The sequence below is a fragment of the Chelon labrosus genome, assembly GCF_963514085.1.
Source record: "Chelon labrosus genome assembly, chromosome: 13".
Lineage (NCBI taxonomy): Eukaryota > Metazoa > Chordata > Actinopteri > Mugiliformes > Mugilidae > Chelon > Chelon labrosus.
Window position 1 is genome coordinate 27,811,688 of NC_140346.1, and position 22,467 is coordinate 27,834,154.

Genomic DNA, 22,467 nt, shown 5'->3' on the forward strand with positions numbered 1-22,467 from the left:
AATTGCTCATGTTATCAGAGTGAACTAACTAAAACTGTAAATGATGACTCAAGGAAAATAAATCTCACTTTTCACTTTGACTCTGTAAAAATAACGGGTTAAAAGAAAAAGATTACCCGGAAATGTTGTGGGTTATGAATTGTCTGTTTTCTCTAAAGTGGTGTTTTTAATATTACCTGCAAAATCTATCTTTAAAGATAGCACGTTATTTAGTTCCTAATCATTCTCAAATTAACAAAGAATTTAATATGGACAGCTGAGAAAAATGGTCACTTAATAAGTAGACTCGTAGTTTTAAATGCTTAAAGCATTAATATATCGCCATGGACTTTGGGAACCTGTGGTAGAAATTTTTTAGACAAACGGAACTGTGGAAATATTAACGTTTTTTATGTACTTATTTTACTTTACTTGTACTTATTATTATTTTTTTAATTAATTAATTTAAATGTTTGTATTTAATATATATATATATATATATATATATATATAAAATAAAAAATTACTATAAAATATATGAACTTAAATATATTTTCTATGAATTTCTTTTTCTTTCTTTTTTCTTTCTCTTTCTTATGTATTTTTTAAGTATTTATGTATGTAAATATATAAACATATATATCATATTTTATTACATAAATTATCAAGATAAAGTACTTTTCTATTTGTAACATTTATAAAAAAAAAAAATGTAGTTTATGTCCATATAGTTTATAGTAATTTTACGTTTTCTTTAGTCGTAGTTTATAAAAGTTGTTTTACAAAACGCGTTTTCTTTTGCTACCCGTAGCTACGGAAAGCGTGTAGGGACAATTGTATGTAGGTGTTGCAGCTGAACTCTAAGCTAGCTGTCTCGTTCCCTGAACATGGCAGCACATTTGAAAAAGCGAGTTTATGAGGAGTTCTCCAGAGTTGTACAGGTGAGCACATGAAACTGTCTTTTCTCTGTCAGACAACTCATCATGAGCCAAGACGAAACTCTAGTTAGCTTGTTAGCTAATGCTAAGTGGCTAGCTAACGTAACAACAACGGCAGCAGCAGCAGCTAGCCGCTAGCAACTAGCTGCTCACTGTCACAACACAACGCAGATCTTTTCTGACCTCACGGTATACAGAATAAAAGTTAATATTTAATGGCAGTTAAAAATGTAGTTGTGTCCACATGTGACTAAAATGACCTGAACGTCTGAGAGATGACTAACTGACAGTGTTTATGTTAGCCGTTGTCATCGTTAGCTAACTCCGAGGTGGAAGAAAGTAACTGTTTGTGTTGACAAACTCACTTGCCAGTTTATTAGGTACACTAGTGAATGTATTCTGATATAACAGCCCTGCACTAAATCACCGTGAAAGTTCTGGTATTCAGCATTAGTTTCAAATAACTATAAATAAATAATAATAACAGAGAGAGCTGTAGATTAAAATGTGTTTTCATTGTGGAGCTTGTGGTTTGTGGCTGGTTCATTAATATTTATCATCTCCTCAGATCAGTCCAGTTTAACAGCAACACAAACTACATCAGAACTGAACATTAGAACAGTCATGAAGGAGGATTTAGTGCCCGACTGTCACATTAGAATGAATTCACTAGTGTACCTAATGTTTTGGCAAGTGAGTGTGCATCAAATCTAATTATGACTCTTTCCCAAGCTGCTACTGTCAGTGTGCCTCATTAATTTACCTTATTTGCATTTAACATTTGTTCTGACCTTTTCAGATTCTAGTAAAGACATCGCACAACAAAATATTTAAGATCCAAACATTTACGGAGAAGATTACGAGCTTGGGGTGCACTTTAGCAAGATGTTTATAGTTATATGCACAGTAAAAACAGTTTAGATGACTATTGAAATTCTTACTCTGCAAGTCTCCCTTCACTAAAATAATAAATAGAAATGAATAGACTAAAATAAAGAACACATGATCGTAGAGCGGTGATTATTTCCAGCAAACTTGTATGGATGTATAAATATGTTGCCTTTTATTCTCCCACAAAGTAATCCTGTGGCTGACGTCAAATAATGATTAGGATGGTGACTTTTAGTAAATAAGGAACCCCACGTCTATAATAGCTTCACATTTGCAGTGAGAGGACTGGGCCTGAACAGATTTCAGTCGACGCTGTTTGTGTCCCCACAGATTCCCCATGAGGAAGCTCCGGCCAGGAAGCTGCGTCTGTCCAAACCCAGCAAGTCTGCAGCTCTGCACATTGACCTCTGCAAGGCCACCAACTCCACGGATGCACTGCAGTACCTGCTGCAGTTTGCACGCAAGCCGGTGGAGGTGGAGAGTGTGGAGGGTGTGGTCAGGATCCTGCTGGAGCACTATTACAAGGTAAAGCAAGATGGGAATAAACCAGTACTTGGTTGAGAGGTTTTTAAATATAGGATCTCTGCAGAGAGTAAAGGAACACAGGCTTTATTTTATTTTCAGACCTCGTGTTCTGTGCACATTTGTTTCTATAAATTATATTAATTTGATCCTGATGTTATTGGTGATGATGATGATGATGTTGTCCTCTGACAGGAGACAGATAACTCAGTAAGGCTGAAGATTGCCTCTCTGCTGGGTCTGCTGTCCAAAACGCAGGGTTTCAGCCCCGACTGCATCGTTGACGACGCCATAAACACACTCAACAATGAGAGTAAGACACTCGCACACTGTCTGATTTATTTCACCACTTATTTATGCATATTAAATCTTTGGTTCTTAAATTATTTGTTTGCAATTGAGAAAATATTCTCTTTAAAATACTCTACTTTTATATCAAAGGCTCCGTGTTCATTTAATTCTGTTTTTCTGTGTCGACAGAGTCCCATCAGGTTCTGGCTCAGCTTCTGGACACGCTGCTGGTCATTGGTACCCAACTACCTGAGAGTCCCACAGCCCGGCTGAGGCTCGTAGAGGTGGCCTGCAAGGTGAGACATTAGTGATTATTCGATGAATACAAACTTAACAGGGCGTTCTGCACAAAACATCAAAACCCTTCACTGTTTCTTCTTCTCTTTCTGTGCTGTAGCACCTGTCTGATACGTCTTTCGGCGTGAGGAACAAATGTCTGCAGCTCCTGGGGTGTCTCGGCATGGTGGACGCTCCTCTGACAAAAGATAACGAGGGACTGGGCACATCATTAGGTCTGCAAAATAAATCTGTCCCGTAAAAACCATTCGAGGTTAATGATTGTTTCTTGAGTTGGTTTCATGTTGTTGTGTCATTTTTACATTTTGCTCCAGGAGGAGTGAGGGACGTCCAGAGTATCATCAGTGACTACTTTGGAGATCAGGACCCCAGAGTTCGCACTGCAGCCATCAAAGCCATGGTACGATACGGCAAAACGCCCCAGCAGAGAGAAATCCCTCCCTCCTCAGTCATACTTCAGTGATTTCACCTCATTCTATTCTACTGCTGTTTGTTTTCCAGCTGCAGCTGCATGAGAGAGGAATGAAGATCCACCAGATCATTTATGAGCAGGTACAAGTTTACTGTTAAAATAATAGACATCCTTGAATAAACTAAACTTCTTCAGAGGGGTCAACTTTCCTGCAAGACAGAAATCTGTGTGAAAGACTAATAATAACGACAATAACAGCAAAGCCTCTGCCTTGAGGAAAGTGCTGTTATGTTGTCATGATCGTGCATGTGTGTGTTTTTCAGGCCTGCAGGTTGCTGTCAGATGATTATGAGCAGGTCCGGTCTGCAGCGGTGCAGATGGTCTGGGTGCTCAGCCAGCTTTACCCAGAAAGGTGAGAAGACCGAGCCTGGAAGCCAGACCAGCTGTGATGGCTTTGATTGGCTGGAGGACTATTCATCTGTGTGCAGAGCTATATTTTTTTCTCTGAATTGGTTGAAACATACCACATAATGAAATCCACATGGGGTGTTACCAGACTCATACTTCAGTTTATCATGTATTGTTGTACTTCAGTATATTTTGATGAGAAGTATTTTTTTATCTGGTGAAATACACAACGTTAGTGATGGTGGTACTAATTATAACGTTAGTGTTCTAGCGCTAATTAGGTCACGTCGTTCAGTTTCATTCTAGCTGTTTACTAGCAGTTTGTAGACCTGACTCTCTCTGTCCTTTCAGCATCGTGCCCATCCCGTCATCCAACGAGGAGATCCGACTGGTCGACGATGCGTTTGGGAAGATCAGTCACATGGTCAGCGATGGCTCCTGGATGGTCCGGGTGCAAGCCGCAAAAACCCTGGTGAGGAAACTGGATCAGACAGATATAACTACACCGTGTTTAATCAAGAGTCCAGAAGCTTTCCTCCTCACCCAGTCTGAATAAAGCCACGGTGAACGTTGTCTGTCACTGTAACAGAATCATGAAAACCAGCTGAAAACTCTTTCCTCTCAGGGTTCGATGCTGCAGGTCAGTCCTCACTTCCTGGAGCAAACGTTGGATAAGAAGCTGATGTCTGATCTCAGAGTGAGTGAATTCAGTTTGTTCACAGGATATTAAAATAAGAACTTATTTTAATGTCGATGAGCGTAACTGCACTCACCTTATCTGCATGTTGTTTCTCTCAGAGGAAGCGGACAGCCCACGAACGGGCCAAGGAGCTCTTTGCTTCTGGAGAGTTCTCGTCTGGCAGGAAGTGGGCTGACGATGCCCCGAAGGAGAAACTGGACACCAACACTGTCAACCTCATCGCCTCAGGGGCCTGCGGTGCCTTTGTTCACGGCCTGGAGGATGAAATGTTTGGTATGGAGCCTACACAGCCTCAGGATACACCTTTGTTGTAATCAGTTAGGACGGCATCTATCATGAGACCACAGGACTTAGTTTTGATGCAAAATTTACTCTTTGAATTCTGTGTTTTAGTTTACAGCTTTAGAAACTCCTCCTTCCCCTCGCTTCTATTCGGGATGAACTTCTTCTCTGACCTTTGTCTTCTCCGTCTCAAATGTTTCTCAGAGGTCCGTATTGCGGCGGTGGAGGCTCTCTGCCAGCTGGCCCGCTCGTCTGCGAGCTTCGCCGAGAAGTGTCTGGACTTCCTGGTGGACATGTTCAACGACGAGATCGAGGAAGTGAGGCTGCAGTCCATCCACGTGCTGAGAGAAATCTCCACCCACATAACGCTCCGAGAGGACCAGCTGGACACCGTGCTGGCCGTGTTAGAGGTACACACAGCGGGCGAATAATCCGTCTGTAATCCCAAACGATCCCTGAAATGTGCACTGGTGAAGTCACCGTCTCTGTGTCCAGGACTCGTCTCGTGACATCAGAGAAGCTCTCCACGAGTTACTCTGCTACACCAACGTCTCCACTAAAGAGTGCATCCAGTTGGCTCTGCTGGACCTGCTGAAGAACCTCAACAAGTATCCCACCGACCGCAACTCTGTCTGGAAGTAAGACTCGGCTAAGATTGTCTGCTTGTCCCAATACTTTTTAATCAATGAGACCATCACATAATTAGTTTGAATCTGTCTAGAATCACAACATTTACTGGTGGACACTCTAGGAAGACTTGAAATAAAGGAAACTGGACTTGTAGAGCTTCTTGAAGATGTTTCATCCAAGTCTTCAGTTCTAAAGGCCTGGTGGAGAGTTGGAGTCCACCTGAAACTCACATGACTAATGTTTGTTAACGACCAGATGGTCACCTGTAGTTGGAGGAATCCGTTTTGGTCCTGTTTTCTCTCCCCAATAAACAAATAGTCATACAAACACTCAATTAATTGCTTTTAACTTTCTGTTAAAAGGCTTAAAGCCATAAATGAACTACTTTTATTTTCCTCCAGATGTCTGAAGTTTCTGGGCTCCCGCCACCCGACGCTGGTGTTGCCGCTGGTTCCTGAACTGCTCAGCACACATCCGTATTTTGACACGCCGGAGCCAGACATGGACGACCCAGCCTGTATCCTTCACATGTCATGTATTTTGATTTACAGTTGTAGATGTACACAAGGAAACTAGCATTTCCTTCTGCCATGTGTCACTATCTGGCTTTGTGGAACAAACATAATATAAATTAACAGCAGAGTGACCTCAAACACTGACGTGATTTTATTTATGTGCACAAAGCTTTTTTCTTTCTTGACTCCGGTTGCTGATCTCAGACATCGCCGTTCTGGTGCTGGTGTTCAACGCTGCCACGTCGTGTCCCACCATGCCGGCGCTGTTCTCCGACCACACCTTCAGACACTACGCCTACCTGAGGGACAGTCTGTCACACCTCGTACCGCCACTGAGAGTAAGAACTGAAATTAAAAAAACAAAGCCACAACAAGCTAAAATCCTCGTTCCACATTTCAGACCTAACTCTGTCCCTTCTGTTTTAGTTGCCGGGCAGAAAGCAGATTTACGGCCTGGACTCGGCGGACTCGGGCTGTGGTACGGGTTCTGTGGAATCGGCCCAGCTCTTCCTCCAGCAGAGTCTCAACAGAGTCAGCACCATCCAGAACCTGGAGGCGCCTGGAGCCCAGGACCTGCTGGACTTCACCATACGGTAAACGCTCATGATCAGAAGAAGCGGTGTTCTATGTTTCCATCACGTGTGATTTGAGACTTCCTGACTAGATGGTGAATTAACTTCTGTCTGTTTGTCAGAGACCTCCAGCGGCTTGGGGAGCTGCAGACGGAGCTCGCTGGAGCTGCTGATTTCTGTGCGACATACCTGCGCTGCCAGCTGCTGCTCATGAAGGTACGAGTGTGTGTGTGTGTGTGTGTGTGTGTGTGTGTGTGTGTTTTTAATTGTTGTTGCATCCATTTCTAAAATTAGTTGACTTTTTTATGTTTTTCTTTGCAAATTTTAAAAACGTTATAGTACAAATATTATTGATATTGTTCCTGATATTTCAATATGAATATTTACTTTATTAAAGCAACTTGTAATTACTTAATTTATACATTATCCGATTGTAAAATCATGTTAAAAAGTTGTGAATCTGCATGATGTCTTCCACAATTGCCATTTTATTTTTCCTTCTAATTAAGCAGATTATTTAAGATGTCTTCTAACTATAAATATGCCTTATTTCATTCCATATTAACAGAATTTGTAGATATTTGTGTGATTTTTGTAGAGATTCACTTGGTAATTATTGTCTTTTGCGATCCTCAGTTTTCACAGACACAATTAAATGACTATCATAACCTATATAATGTATATTTACCAAGTCAGAGAAGAAATACAGAGACACAAACATTTGTTTTTGAGTCAATCTTTGCCTCGGCAATGGCAAAAACAGTTTATTCCTACCACGGGACAAAATAAAAAGGTCATATAAAGGATCCTGTTTAGGAAAACATACAAGCAAACTAAAAGAAATGTTTGAAATGTTCCAAATAAATTGCCGTAATTGCAGTAAATTGTATAAATGGCCCATGTGTCAAATATAAAATAAGACAAGAGTCATTATTATAGTTAATATATTGTTTCTCAGGGTTGGGGAAGCAGAATAGTGGTGTCAGGTTTGAGGAGTTAAAGAGTTTTTTCTCCGTCTTGTTTCTTCAGGCTCTGCAGGAGAAGCTGTGGAGCATGGCGGTTCCTCTCTGCCTCAAACAAAACGTCACGGCCACAGCAGCCGCCCAGCAGGTCAGCGCACTCACTCACACACTCACACACACACTCACACACATTTTAAAGCCTTAAAACACCGGTGAGATTGTGTCAGGTGATGTTTGCATGTTGTGTCTATAGATCTTAGAGGAAACCTACAAGCTGGAGTTTCTGTACAGCGGTCTGGAGAGCAGACAGGTGGCCTCCATACATCACGTCCGCCTCCAGGCCAAAGCTCTGCAGCTCATCCTGACGGCTCGCACCAGACAAGGGTCAGTACGCTCACACACACACACACACACACACACGAGCACATCTGTATCCACCCAGCAACCACTCTGTACAGATGTTTCTGAGACCGTCATCTCTCCACAGGTTGGAGCCACTCATCAGCAGCTGTGAGAAGTTTTTGCAGGACATTGAGTCCTTTCAGAGGTAACATCTTTATTTCTTCTTAAACTATTCAGAATTGGTTTCTGTGTCTTCTCATGCCTTGCAAGGGACATTTATTTGTACTCGTAATGTTAAAAAAGGCTCAGCTTGTTCTGTCCTGTTCTTTTCTTTGTATGTGATTTAAAGACTAGTTTGCAGAGTGGACCTGTTTCAGAGTAAACTTAGACCAGGCTAACTGTCAACGTCTCTTTCTTGCTTCCCTCAGGTCGTTTCTGACCGAGCTGCCCCACCTCCAGGACGGTTTTGTGGATAAACTCTTGGAGCTGATGCCCCGCCTGTCGTCTTGTAAGCCAGTGGAGCTGGTGAAGATCCTCCAGACGACCCTCAGACAGAGCGGCCTGTTGCAGCTCAGACTGCCTGAACAGGTTCAGTGACAAAGTCCCTGCACAGATGCATCCTAGTGTGGATTCACACGGTTTGATGAAGCTTATTTTGTGTCCGTTTACCTTTCGGTTAACAGATCCATCGAGCCACCGCCACCATCATAGAGCCGACGGGGGAGTCCGACAACCCGCTGAGGTTCACGTCTGGCCTGGTGGTGGCGCTAGACATCGACGCCACACTGGAGCACGTTCAGGATCCTCAAAACACTGTTAAAGTCCAGGTCAGTTCCTCGTCTGACATTTAGTGCTGTGGGCTGCGGTCCAGTATAGACCATTAATGTTTTTTATTACTATTTTAAAGATAAGACTTTATTGATCCGTGTGGTGAAATTAAGGTGTTTTATTGCAATACAAACAATATAAATATAAATTTCAACCCCCCTGCGCTACAAACGTACGATTAAAAGAAATAATAAATAAAAAAGTGCAAACAAATTATGTTGTTTATTTAAATTACGTAAATAAATACATTTAAAATAATACAATAAAATAAAAATACTACCCTCCACATATAATTATTCAGCAGGCAGCGTTGAAAAGGAACTGAAATCATTTATAAAAGACAATGTTCAGGTAGGTCTGAACATCCCGGAGCCACAGAGATAGAAAGAGCTTTTTATGATTTCCAAAAAAATAGGATATGAGGTTGAGCAGCCAGAAGAGAAGTGAAGGATGATATGTCTGTGACTTATTAACGTGTGAAGGGTCCATTATTAGTTAAAAACCTAAGACCACAGACAAAATTACAGAAAAATCTTTCCAGATTCTCAACTGTTAGGATATAGAATCACTAGATATGTTTTTTAAAAATGAACTCTTTGTGTGTAATACTCTAAATTGTATGAGCTCCAGCCCAGAACATGGCGCGTTAGACTGTCAGAAACTTCCATTCCTAGCTCTTGTGTCCATTATATACACAGTCATATGTAACAGAAGAAGGAGAACCAGCTGATCTGATGAGGAACAGTTTGGAATTAGACCTGAAAACCCTGAGCTGTAGCACCAGCAGGTTGATGATGAAGTCCTCTAGCTCTAAAGTTAAACTGTTCTCTGCAGGTTCTGTATCCAGACGGCCAGAGTCACGTGATCCATCCTAAACCTGGAGACTTCAGGAAGCCTGGACCTCACAGACACCGACTCATCACACAAGTTTACCTGTCACACTGGGCATGGACAGGTCAGTGTAATAACCAACACTTTTACCCGTCCCAAAGCTAAAAAGATCAAATAGTGGACGCTGTATTTAGATCCTGAACGTCCCCTCATCCTCTCTGACCGTGTCTCCCCTTCCTCTCAGAGCCGTCTCAGATCGAGGTGCGCCTCCTGCTGGCCTACAGCTCCTCCTCCTCATCCTCCCCCTCCTCGGCTTCCAGGCTGGGATGGAGCGACAGCATGGACACCCTCCTGCCGCCAGAGGCCGCTGTCGAGGGAACGATTCAGTTCAGCAAACCTGTCAAAGTCTACATCATGCCCAAACCCGCCCGCCGCTGAAGAGGCTGGAACACAAGGACAGAGACTGGAACTCTTTTCAGCTTTCACATTCACAATAATAACTGTACAGAAAAAAGTGAAACCACGTATCTTCACATTAAAATGACAAACATAATTTATGTTGTAGGAAGCAGGAGAGATTTTTGTTACTTGTGGTACTTGTTTGGCTTTTTGTATTTTACAGTGGTTTGTTATAAAGACAACCACATGGAGATGATTCAATAAATTTATTTTGTGTAGCATCAAGCAGAAATACATTTTCACCTCATGAGAAGTAACTTACACTTGTTAGTTTTTATTAACGCCACCATAAGATCACAATACATTCCACAAAGTTGGCCTCTGAGGTCAACTGTATGTTTTTGCATCTTCAGTTTAAAATAACCTCATTAACTGTTAGAGCAGAGTTTGTGGATTTCATCTTTATCTGGAGTCAAATACACAAAGAGCTGCTCTCAGAATCAGAATAACAATGAACGGTGTTTAAAAGTTTTGCAGAAAATGAAAGCATGCTTCACCAGTGGGAGGAAACACCACCCTGAATATTTCTGATCCGCCTCTGACCAATACCACAATAAAAAACGTTGCTTAATGTTGGGGAACAGAGAGGGTCGTATTTTAGTCCTCCTATTTGGGGGTAAAACTATTTTTGAAGTTGCATGGGGAGCTGTGGACCTTGCATTGCTGCACACAGACAAAAATATTCCTCACATGTTTGCACATATAAACATGAGAAACAAAGCTGACTTATCCTCACAAGTATCCTCTTTTTTCCAGAAGAGTTGCTGCAGTGAACGTCCACCTAACACCTAAACGACTTCAGTGATTTGTAAACTTCCCAGAGCTCTAGAGCAGAATCTAGGCTGTAATAAATCTGTAAAGTGGATCAACATGCAGTTCAAACTGGACAACTGCCCACAAACCAAAGCTCTGCCCCCTCTCTATGTACGCTTGACAAAAGAAAACTGCCCCGACCACATTTGGCACAGCGAGGTACCGTCGACACCATCAACAGGTGGAGTGGAAGACTCCGCCCACCTTGGCGCCCTGGCCGGCCAGCTTGTTGTATTCAGCGACCGCCTTCTCCGTCTGGAGGACTCTGACGTCGACACCTTTCTGCTTCACAAAGTCCAGAGTGGAGGAGGGAACCTGAGAGAGAGGAATGACCAGAATTACCCCTACGTGATGGAAATCTCCTTCCAGCTGCTGCACACACCACTCAGGTCAAGTCAGATAACCGTGGAAGTGAACAACAAACCTCAGACTGCACTGCCATTAATAGAAGCAGTGGCTCTCACACAATGAGATAAGCTTACAGAGGTACAAAGGTCTGCCCCTGAGGCACAAACTACTGCTGGGACAGATGGGATACGTCATCAGAAATCCAACGTGTCCTACTATTTAACTTTTAAACTGATAAACTGATGACTTCCTTTTTCAATGAATATAGTGAACTTATCTTTTTATACCTGCAGAGCCTCACTCATGCCTCTGCCAATGACCAGCAGGTCTACTCCCTTCTGCAGCACCTCCTCCAGATCAGCGGGCTGTACTCCGGGGTAATGCTGGGGTGGGAAAAGCAAAAGAAGTCAGTCTAAACACTCAGCAGATCACCTGTTGTTCGATGCTCTCGGTTCCTGTTTCATGATTAATATATTCAGATTCTGGCTGCACTCACGTCGGTGCCGGTCTCTCTCCAGTCCCAGGCCCGGCTGCCTCCAGGCCAGACCTTACAGTCCTTGTAGCTGGAGCCACATCCCTTCACCTTCATGTGGCCCCAGGAGAGAGAGGCTATCTCTGGGGAGGACATGGCGACGTGAGGCTACCTGCTGTATGACAGGGAGGAGATGAGATGAGGAGTTTAAAGCTTGAAATTAAAAAAAAAAAAGTCTGCATTTCACTTTTGAGAATCTTTGAGATGTGTTGGAGAAGCAGAAGTCTGTGCAAGAGTATTTCTAAGGTAATGGAGAGGTCCTCTGGAAGTGTTTTGCATAGCACAAAATGTGCATTTAATTTCCACATGCACCGGAAACACATTTTATTAAATACGTTGTTCTGCAGCCAGTTCTGCAGTTATTTAATATCAGGGAGCTATTTTTGTTCTGGCAACACACGCACTGCCAACTAATAAACTGCGTATCAAACTTTGGACTCATGCATCGAGTTAGAAAGAATTAGAAAAAAAAAAGAGGCTACTTTAGGACTAAAATAATAAATAAACATCTCAGAGGTTTAGACGAAGCGTTAACTGTCAGAGCAGGTCCCGTTAAGACGTAATATTTCCACAGATTAACATAAAAACACGGACCATGTCTACTCACCGTCTAAACAAGCCCCCTGAAGTTCTTCTTCGTTTCTCTTTTAAAGGATGTCACCATCGGCGTCACTGCGCATGACCGCCACCTACTGGTTGAACCAAAGTACAACCTACTGGCAGTGTTGCCAACTCCTCAGTAAGGAAAGTAGCTATTGGCTGTCCTGAAAGTCGCTAGAAGTCGCTAAATTACGTCATCGGCTAATTTGCATAATTTGCCATTTGGCAATTCATTTATCATTCATCTTTGTTATTCATTTAACGTGAATAACAAAGAGTAAAAAAAATAAAAATAAATATGTTTAAAACTACAAATGAACATTCTTCTGTTGATTCTTGGTTGTTTTCTTTTTTTTATTTTTTATTTTGCCATTGAAATAGGCTACTGTGAGACTGACCGCCTGTGAGTGCTTTGGGACGGGGGAGGGGCTCACGGCAGCACCCGCTGCTTGTTGAGGACAGTAACTGAAAACCGATATGTGCTTTCACATCAGAGTCTCCAAGACACCAGAAAAGTCTCCAATAAAACCAGAAAAAGTCGCAAGATTTGTCGCTAGTCGCTTTTGACAAAAAAAAGTTGCCATGAGGATTCGAAAGTCGCTGGTTTAGCGAGAAAGTCGCCAAGTTGGCAACACTGCCTACAGGGCGGTTTATTCCCAGGTGTTTTATATATTCTTATTATGCATCAAATGTTGAATTTAAAATAATAATAATGATAAAAATAAATAAAAATTGGATTTTTTTTTTTTTCATTAAAGTCTTGAGCTTTAAATGACTGCTGGAGCAGATGTTTTTTTTTATTCGTGGGACAGAAGGATGCTGGGAAACCATGGCATCAGGGTAAGAAGAGAGGCAGATGAAGTGATGCACCCATCATGCCTAGTACCTACTGTACAAGCCTGTGGGGGCAGTGCTATGATCTAGGGTTGCTGCAGTTGCTCAGGTCTAGGTTTAGCAACATTATGTGTCCAAAAAATGAGGTCAGCTGACTACCTGAATATACTGAATGACCGGGTTATTCCATCAATGGATTTTTTCTTCCCTGATGTTCACGGGCATGTTCCAAGATGACAATGACAGGATTCATGGGGCTCAGATTGTGAAAGAGTGGTTCAGGGAGCATGAGACATCATTTTAACACATGGATTGGCCACCACAGAGTCCAGACCTTAACCCCATTGAGAATCTTTGGGATGTGCTGGAGAAGGCTTTGTGCAGTGGTCAGACTCTCCCATCATCAATACAAGATTTTGGTGAAAAATTTCCAACACTGGATGGAAATAAATCTGGAGACATTGGAGAAGATTATGGAAACAATGATACAGAGAATGTGTGCTGTAATCAAAGATAAAGCAGGTCCAACCAAATATTAGAGTGTGGGACCTTTTTTATTGGCCAGGCAGTGTATATTGACCATAAGTATGATGATGCCCTTTGAGGTGTCCTGTCCTCTCTGAGCATCATCCCTTACATCTGTGACAATGGAGTGCATTAGATTGTCATTTACATTTTAAAAAAAGCCTGATAATCTTAAAGCTAGTTATGTACCTGAGTTTCCCACAAGGTATTTCTGATATTTCTTCATGCGTTTCCCTGTTTGAAACATTAGAAGACCTGCTCCTTCAAAAGGTTGTGTACACATTCACAGAACTGTAAACCATGGACAAACATGTAGCTGAGACGAATAAATAAACACTTATCGATAATGTTATAACAGTTACAGAGTTTGAAGAAGAATTCCTTTCAGTTTGTTTTATAGAGACTTGCATGTTGTCCTTTGATAGAAGTTCAATGTCTCTCAGCACAGTATCAACAGCCGGCACAAGTTTGTCGATGAAGCTCAGCAGTCTGCCGTCATAAATCAGCTTGTCATGTGTCAGCTCACTTTGAACTCTGCAAAGACAGGAAGCAGAGAACAGTTATTCTACGTCTGCAGCCAGATGCCTGACCGCTAAGTTTAGGGCATAAAGTGCATAACCCTTATATTGTGTTAGAAAGCTGCCCACGTCTTTTGTGTTAGCGGATCAAAATTGAACCGTAGCTTAATCCAGCCCAAAATCATCAAAGAACACTGTTTGTCAACCATTTTTGTTTTTCACCTCATATCTAACTTGTTTTGCCTTCATATCCATGTAAGCATTGTATTAAATGTTATTTTTTGGCCAAATAGACCTTTTATCTTAGAATACACCACTCGTTTTTATTTGAAAAAAATATTTAAATTCACTTTTTATTTTTGTTATAGTGAAGACAATAGACAATTATTCCATCTGACTATCATAGATTAATATTAAAAACATACCACCAAAAATAAATTACATGTGGAGTTTTTTTACTTAATATTATTAACCACAGTGACATCTGCTGTGTTACGGGTCAAAACTGACCCGTACATATTTATGTTAGGATAGAGGTAAAAAAAAAAAAGTCTGTTTCACTAAACCAAACTTTATTTTGCTCATACTTGCAAATGCAAATATAGGCCCTGGTTTGTATATGTATGGCAAGTTTGTCATTTACACTGGGACCAGCTGGGACCAGTTTGTTGTTTCCAATCCAGCTGTTGCACAACACCCTTCTACCTTCAATGTTTGTCATCTCAAGAAAGATGTTCTCAACTTATGGTGGTATAAACAGCTCAAATGTTGTCTTGATGTCTTGAACATGTGACACAGCATATCTTGTAGGCCCTTCTTCATGATCATACTCAACGTCATCCTCATTCTCAGACACATCTTCCTCAATGTCACTTTGGTTTCGGTCTTCATCAGTTTGTGGAGTGGGGGATGAAATGTCATAATTTTTGTATTTGAAGACCTCTCTTTGAGCATTTTTGTCCCCAAAGATGCTCAAATCACATGTGAGAAAAGTTGTGTTGCCATGGGATTAGGTGCCCCAAGGGGAGACAGGTGTAGTGGAATGAGGAGGGGATGGGATGAGATGGGGGGATATGGTGGGGGGTATGGTAGGGTGGTGTGTGGTGGGGAGAGTGTAAATTGAGCCAAATTTGATCCACACAGCAACCCAAAACTTTTTACATGATGCATGGATGCGTGCAACTACCAATATTCTTGGCGGGTCATTTTTGACACGTAACAACACACGTAGAGACTTTTAGAATTTACTAAAATAGTGAAAAACTATTTTGTTGTGTTAAGATAGATGTTCCTGAGGATATCATGAAGTCTTGTTCCAATAAAAACAGGGAAACTGTACTTTTTACATATTTTAAATGTTAAACGGGTCAAATTTGACCCTAACACAATATAAGGGATAAAGTGCATACAAAAACAAGCTGAGCAGCTCTTTACAAACTAATGGTAGGCATCCAAACCCAAAAATTAAAAGGCATGCTTCAAAATAGCTCCTTTGTTAAAGCGAGAACTGGAATATTAGCGGTAAGAAAAATTTGAAACTAAAAGCCAAGTTTCTATCTTGGTCTAAACACCATATTATTATATTTTTTGTTGTTGCTGTCTTAACCTGTAACGTAAAGGACCTGACTCACAGTCTAAACACAAAACAGTGCAGCCACACATATGATCTGAATAAGAAACGTCAGTCTACCTGGTGTGATACATTCTCGCTATGTCCCTGTCGACCCATTCGCAGCCCTTCTGTGAGCTCAGTAGTCCGTGGACGGATGCTGAGAACACGGCTCGGGGGTTGACGATGATTTTGAAGTTGCTGTACTGAGTCTTTGCTTTGGGTTGTTGGTACAGGTGAGAGAAGATGTTCACCCCCCTCACATTCTTCCAGCGCTCCTGCAGGGACAGGGTTTGGTTCGATGGAGGTGCCCGCATGATCGGGAATTCGTTATTCTCAAACTTGTAACACTTGTCTGCACCGTATTTCTTCTCCAGCAGTGGCAACAGCTCCAACCAGCTTGTAAGAGAAGGATTTAAAAAAACACATTTTCATATTTAAAGCAGTGTATAAGCAAATGATAAAGCCTTCATTATGCACCATGACTCACTCTAAGTACGTTGAGTGTGTAATGGTGTGTTAGAGTTTGTAACTATTAAATGCTGTCTCATCTTGCACTCAGGGGCGTGTACTCATTTTGCGGCCAATCAAACTCATTCTGATATTTTTATGTCCCTCCCACTTCCTGCTCTCCCTGGGAGGTGCCTCTTCAGGGAACTGTAACTGACCACTCAGTGCACACTGGGCTTTTTGAGAGGCAGCTAAATAAACTGACACAAACCACACTATAACTTTGACTGCCAGATCTGAAGCATCACTCTGAGTCTGTACATCATACAATCACTTCACTGTAAAAACTCAAAAACTCATTGACATCATAAAGAAAGGTGCTACCTGTTGACTGACTGGGGCAGTATGAGCTCGTCCATGTCGTGCAGGGCCACGTATCTGGACCGGTACATGTACCTGTACACGCAGTCATTGAGAGCAGGAATCTGACCAAAGTAGTGGATGTCACCTGGACTGAGTTGAGGATTATGGCTGCGAGATACATTCAAATATCTGGACATAGACCAAGGGATCACCTCCATTAGTCCTGAGAGGGAGACATTAGAAGCACAGCAAAGTAGTGTTAGTCCTTGTTGCACTGTTAGTTTTGACTTTTGTGTTCTACAAATATAAATCTTAAAATTCAGATCAAATCCAACGTGTTAGGGTTAGGGTTATCATTGGGTGAGAGGCGGGGTACACCCTGGACTGGTCACCAGTCTATCCCATGGCTGTAGTTGCCAGTCCATCTCACTGATTACTGGTTTTCTTAAGGCTACACAGCTGTTCAGTCCCAATCCCTTGAGTTCCCTTCACATTGTACATGTGGAAATGTTCCTACTTTCACTATTAAACATAGCCCTGAGTTCTACTGGTGTTTTTCTTCCATTTGATTTCACCAAACGTTTAAGTGATCACTGATCACCATCAATCAGGATTTTTTTCTGACCACATTTCTTCCTGGAAGACAATGGTTCCCCACTATCCTTCCAGTTTTTAATAATGCGTTGGACAGTTCTTAACCCACTTTTAGTAGTTTCTACAATCTCCTTAGATGTTTTCTCTGCTTGATGCATGCCAATGATTTGACCCTTCTCAAACAGACTAACATCTTTTCCACGACCACAGGATGTGTCTTTAGACACGGTTGTTTCAAGAAATGAGAAGCTACTCATTGCATCAGTTGGGGTTAAATAACTTGTTGTCAGCTAAAAGATAATCACCCATGCAGTAATTATCCAATAAGAGGCTCCTACCTATTTGATTAGTTAAATCCAGGTGGAGACTTTTTTTTTGGCCAGACAGTGTATCTCCACTGCAACTTCTGAAGATAGACACATATATGTAAAAAACACCAAACTCCACCTTTGTGTGTGTAGTAGTCCAGTATGCGCTGCGTTTCAGAGCTGCAGTTGGTCTTATAGATGACAACTCTGTTCACCCCCAGTAACTGCAGCATCTCCAAACTCTGGACCAGCTACAGTAAAAAACACATTTAAACCGAAATGGAAGCGTCAGCATGCACGACAATTCTTGGTTTCTCCATTTTTAGAGTTACAAGAAACACTGGACGAAATATTGTCTGCTGGATATTAAAGCCAGAGAACATAAGGAGGCAGATGATTTTCTTTTAGTCCACCCAGTTATATCCTCTTGCATGTTTTTTTTCATTCTGTACATTATTTTGTTTGTTTGTCTTTTAGTGAAATAATGAAATGTGACGAGGCGTTTACCTGCAGCACATTGGTGAAATCAAACATGGTGGAGAAGCAGACAGTGAAGTTGTAAGGAAAAGAGTGGCCATCAACCTCCTGGTGCTTCACCTCCAAAAACACTCTGTGATGTTCATCTAAGAGGAAACAGGAAGTCACAAGTCTTTAAGTGTGCTTCACCTGAACCTGAGGGTTTGCTATCATCCAAATATAATATAATATAATATAATATAATATAATATAATATAATATAATATAATAATATAATATACAGGTCTTGGTATATCCAAAAACAAGCTGAGACAACTGAATTCATGCGTTTATTTGAAATAGCTTCTTGGATGAGCTTGTTTCAGCTCGTTTTTTTTTTTTTAGGAACTATAACATAGCATGGAATAAAACCTGCCACATGGAGCTCCTTCCATACCTTCATTATAGTCTGCCGCAGAAGTCACAGCAATCTGAAACGGTGTATCACAGAATAACGGGACAGGACACATGATGGATGCTGTCCCATAGGGGAAGCCAAAGTGATTGCTGTATACGTTGCGAACACCTTTATAGACGTGGAGCATCCCTTGACAACAGAAGAGGCAGCGATAGTCTACCTCCTCGCTCCGCTTCACCACCGCAATAACATTAACCTGCAACAAGAAGAAGGAGGAAGGTAGGTGTAGGCACCAGCTAGAATTGGTTTAGGGTTTGTTGCTATGGTCACATATAGGGATGTGGGTCACGTGGTGGTGCATTAGCCAGGTAGTACAATCAGCTGTTCACCTCGGGAAAGAATGACTGAACTGAAAGGGTTAGGGGGGAAGTCATACTTTTGCTGACTGCATGATCTCAGAAAACTGACGATGTTTTTTATGGATTATTGGAAAATTCACCACTTGTGTTTTCAACAGCAGTAAATATGCACAAACCAGTACTCGAGCAATCTTTTATTGAACAGCCAGCGCGTCCGGTGGGTAATGTTTTTCCCCTGCTTAGCCTCTCAGCGACTATAATGTTAGTTTGATAAGTCCCCTAACAGTAGGTCTGTAGTTGACTGTGTGAAAGATGCCAAACAAGATACATTTCCAGGAAGTTAATATACTTAGTTGGAGATGCTTATTAACAATAAGAGATAAAGCTAGCGGAAACTGACCACGGTCACATGGGCCTGAAGAATGTTGACTGCTTCTAGGGAATTGTCTGCGGGAATAATTACAGAGTTGATGCCTAATCTGGACATTAGTTTTAAAGTTTGTTTGTTCATAAACCAAAATATGAATGTGAATATGAATAACTAATAAACATAATACATATGAATAACATGAATGTGTATTAGATGCAGGTACTGAGAAGGAATTAACCTTTGGGAACCATGAATGTCTCCACCAAATTTGGTGCAAGTTCATCTGAAAGTGTAGGTCATAGGGGTTTGCCTTTGGTCTACATTATGATGCTGTAACAAAAAAGTAACAAAAAAGTCCCTTATATTAATTAGGGATGGCCCGATCCGATACTTAGGATCGGTATCGGCCCGATATTGGTCAAAATTTCAGGATCGGATATCGGAAAACATAACTATAGCCCGTCCGATCCGATACCTAAGCCCAAATGCTCAACTTAACTTTGCGCGACATGCCGTAAACAGAGAGCAGCTGCTGCAAGCGTGTGTAAACAGAACCTCGTGACAGTGAATTAGCCTAGCGCTCTGATCATGTCAGCTGTGTGGAGTGACTTTGCACGCAAGGAAAAGTAAAAAACAGCCGAATGCAACTTGTGCAACGCGAGTGTCTCAAGGGGTGGCAGCAGCACTGGACGCAAGTGTTTGTGACAGTTATTTAAAGTTAGCAGTCACTTAAAGCAGCTATATGTCCTATAGCAGGGTGCGCATTACGTTGATCGCGATCGACCGGTGCGGGTAGATCGCGTGCCATTGGAAAAAATTTAATGTTTTAGATGTTAGTCTGGCTTAACAATTAACTGTTGCACCTCCAAAACAAACAGCAAGACAAACGTTCATCTTTATTTATTTCTACTTTATATTTGCAACATACCCTCAGTTCAGCGGCACACATCCACAGCCACACACAACTTCAACCACAACTCAAGACTACCGTCTTTCTTAAAGAGACAGCGCTATTTTTCTAAATGTGCAGTGCACCAATTTTTCTTGATAAAAATAAAAACAAAGATGGATAGAGCTTTTAACACTGTAGCAACAATTAATATGACTTAGGATACACAGGTAGATCACTTTGACTTGGTCAATGTAAAAGCAGCTTGCAAGCCAAAAAAGTGTGGGCACCCCTGTCCTATAGTCTTCAATGGAACATTGAAACTAAGTCCATTCTATATCCAATTTGATATGAGTGTTTTACATACAGTTCAACCCCAGAGGTTACATGTGAAAGAAGAAACATTCAAGTTTGCAGTTTGCACTGATTTGAAGTTTAAATAAAGTGCTTATGGCTTGAGGCACATTGTGGGCTGTTTTATTTCTTCCCTTAGGGGAGCAGAATATTTGTTGCACATTTTGACCATGGTGTTTTTAGATGTCCATATTAAGCAAAGTACATCTATACAAACTATATGTATCATAAACAACTTAACAGAGGAGAAAAGAAGGTATCGGATTGATATCAGTATCGGCAGATACTCCAAATTGCAGTATCGGTATCGTTATCGGACATGAAAAAGTTGGAATCGAGCCATCCCTAATATTAATGCAGAAATGAAATCTGTTTATCTTGCAAAACCAGTCGACGTTTCCTCATTTTCACTGATGTCAAGTCAAAAATATTTCTACATGAAGTCCCTGTGATCCCTGTGGACACTGAACCCACGTGCATTAATGCCACCAAATGGAGAGAAACTGCTGCTTCCTTCACTGACCTCCTTTTCTTTCATGCGGCGCTCCAGATGAGCTGATATCAGCAGCGTCTTCGTCCCGGTGACCGGCACGAAAGACAACTCTTGATCCCGATGAACTGCATGAGTGAGAAATGGAGTCTAACTGCTCGACAAAAGCAGCACATTTCTCCACAGAGCTAAACATTTATACCCACATTTATGGTACAATGACTGTTTTTTGAGAATAAAAATTTCTTATCTGGCTGCATATTGATAATAAAGATCAAGGGGCACATGGTTGGAATTATTAACCCAAATCTCTTACCCGTTTGTCGTGGACAAAATCTGTAGGGCAATGGGACTGGAGGCTTGAAGATCTCTGGGCTAATCTTGAAGCTGCAGAGTCAAAGAAATAATTCAGGTGAAGTCATTTGTGTAGAGAAGAGTTTAAGAGAAAGAAGGAGGCTGATCATGAACCGACTGGTTACAACTCAAGTCTGGTTTTTCCTTTCCTTTGGTCAGGTTGTGAATAGATGGAATAAAAAAAGTTCCCCCAAAAATGTATATGTTTAATATTATATATGCATAATATAATATATTGTCGTTCTTGTGCAAACCTCACATACTGCTTTTAACTTTTTTGTCACAGTGGCGCCGATATAATACTGTACGCTGGAATGAAGAATCTTCACCTGGATCAGAAGAGTTCTGATCTTCATCCACGAACTGGACGAACTAAACACCTGCAAAAACTATTGGTCACATTAATGCTAGAACACACACACAAAAAAACAGCTGGCCGCAGAAGCAACAGGTGCAAACTCCAAACTATTCGTCTATGTTAACTTCAGCTATTATTTCCACACAGGAACGGCTGTAAATGATCTCCCCACAGGACCATTTCAGAGGACGAGCTTCAACACCATCAAAGCTTTACCAAATGGTGGTATGTGATGACGCTGAATTTATTTTCCCTTTGTAATGATGAACAAAACAAGTTTTTGCCAAAATATTAAAGAGTATTTTCAAAATTCAGATTAAAAAGAGTCGTCTACAGATCAGGGGATAGCTTTAGATCAGCACTATAGGGAGGTTTCTGCAAGATGTTCCTCAGAGTTTTCAAACATCTGTATCATGAACTATCATGCACCAACTGAAGGGACAAGAAGACCACCTCCCTGGTAATGCTGCAAAGAAAGTGTTGAGTTCGACAAGAAATTGTTGGCCAGAATAAAATCAATAGTGTGACCTGAGAGGTCGCTGCATTTCATGCTTCCTGTCAGAGACATTCAGAACACAATTAGTGTTTATCTTCAGCTGCAGAGTGCTGACAGAAAAGAAACACATTCTTTATTATCAGATCAAGTGTTTAACTTCTGAAGCAGATCTATAACATCACCCACCTGTTGGACCAGAGGAGGAGGATGGGGATGAAGATGACAGCAATGATCAACATCCATTTAAATCTCTTCAGCCTAGGCGTCAGCTGATGCTCGTCCTTCATCGTGGACATGCTCCATCCACCTGCTGCTGTTTTGGGTCAGATATTCTTCCTCTAACGTTTCTCTCTGCCACAGAACACACAGACATGGTGGGGGAAAAGTTACAGGAAGCTGCTTAAGACTCAAGGAGAATTAAACTGATTAAAATAAAAGCTTCAGCAAGATTTAAATGTGTTCTGGTTGTGCAGGGTTAGTTTCCAGCTAAACTCTTTGCTCTCTGTGTTTGTTGAGTGTTAACTATCAACCTAGGGTCATTTCCTTTCAGAAGCTGCAGTCACAGAAAGA

General features: G+C 41.4%; 2 protein-coding genes across 4 annotated transcripts; one reads left to right on the plus strand and one right to left on the minus strand.

The window, feature by feature from the left end:
• Window positions 1-791: 791 nt before the first annotated feature.
• Window positions 792-9,976, plus strand: ints4 (integrator complex subunit 4). 2 transcript variants are annotated; one of them, XM_084558321.1, is made up of 24 exons: window positions 792-920; window positions 2,139-2,333; window positions 2,526-2,643; window positions 2,811-2,917; window positions 3,019-3,133; window positions 3,233-3,318; window positions 3,420-3,470; window positions 3,654-3,742; window positions 4,090-4,210; window positions 4,364-4,435; window positions 4,537-4,711; window positions 4,925-5,130; window positions 5,216-5,358; window positions 5,752-5,867; window positions 6,070-6,203; window positions 6,292-6,458; window positions 6,560-6,653; window positions 7,467-7,547; window positions 7,653-7,783; window positions 7,887-7,946; window positions 8,170-8,329; window positions 8,425-8,568; window positions 9,404-9,524; window positions 9,645-9,976. In XM_084558321.1, exons 1-24 carry the CDS (start codon window positions 867-869, stop codon window positions 9,836-9,838), a joined length of 2,934 nt encoding a protein of 977 aa, XP_084414447.1. In that variant the 5' UTR covers window positions 792-866; the 3' UTR covers window positions 9,839-9,976. The 2 variants fall into 2 exon arrangements, with proteins under 2 accessions (XP_084414447.1, XP_084414448.1); XM_084558322.1 differs by having other exon boundaries at window positions 2,529-2,643.
• A 74-nt stretch (window positions 9,977-10,050) lies between these two features.
• aamdc (adipogenesis associated, Mth938 domain containing) lies at window positions 10,051-12,195 on the minus strand. Of its 2 annotated transcripts, none has more exons than XM_084558323.1 (4): window positions 12,160-12,195; window positions 11,517-11,667; window positions 11,308-11,403; window positions 10,051-10,987 (listed from the first exon to the last, which is right to left on the minus strand). In XM_084558323.1, the coding sequence occupies exons 2-4, from the start codon at window positions 11,646-11,648 to the stop codon at window positions 10,847-10,849; spliced, it is 369 nt and encodes a 122-aa protein (XP_084414449.1). In that variant the 5' UTR covers window positions 11,649-11,667; window positions 12,160-12,195; the 3' UTR covers window positions 10,051-10,846. The 2 variants fall into 2 exon arrangements, with proteins under 2 accessions (XP_084414449.1, XP_084414450.1); XM_084558324.1 differs by having other exon boundaries at window positions 11,517-11,664; window positions 12,160-12,191.
• Between the last annotated feature and the right edge of the window lie 10,272 nt (window positions 12,196-22,467).

What these genes read in the sequence shown, in the direction of transcription:
- ints4 (XM_084558321.1), top strand. Translation starts at nt 867, where the DNA reads ATGGCAGCACATTTGAAAAAGCGAGTTTATGAGGAGTTCTCCAGAGTT. An exon ending in TCGTAGAGGTGGCCTGCAAG is followed by an intron (nt 2,918 to 3,018) that starts GTGAGACATTAG and finishes TCTGTGCTGTAG; the next exon opens with CACCTGTCTGATACGTCTTT. An exon ending in ACCAGATCATTTATGAGCAG is followed by an intron (nt 3,471 to 3,653) that starts GTACAAGTTTAC and finishes TGTGTTTTTCAG; the next exon opens with GCCTGCAGGTTGCTGTCAGA.
- aamdc (XM_084558323.1), bottom strand. Translation starts at nt 11,648, where the DNA reads ATGTCCTCCCCAGAGATAGCCTCTCTCTCCTGGGGCCACATGAAGGTG. An exon ending in GGAGAGAGACCGGCACCGAC is followed by an intron (nt 11,404 to 11,516) that starts GTGAGTGCAGCC and finishes TTCCCACCCCAG; the next exon opens with CATTACCCCGGAGTACAGCC. An exon ending in GCATGAGTGAGGCTCTGCAG is followed by an intron (nt 10,988 to 11,307) that starts GTATAAAAAGAT and finishes CCTCTCTCTCAG; the next exon opens with GTTCCCTCCTCCACTCTGGA.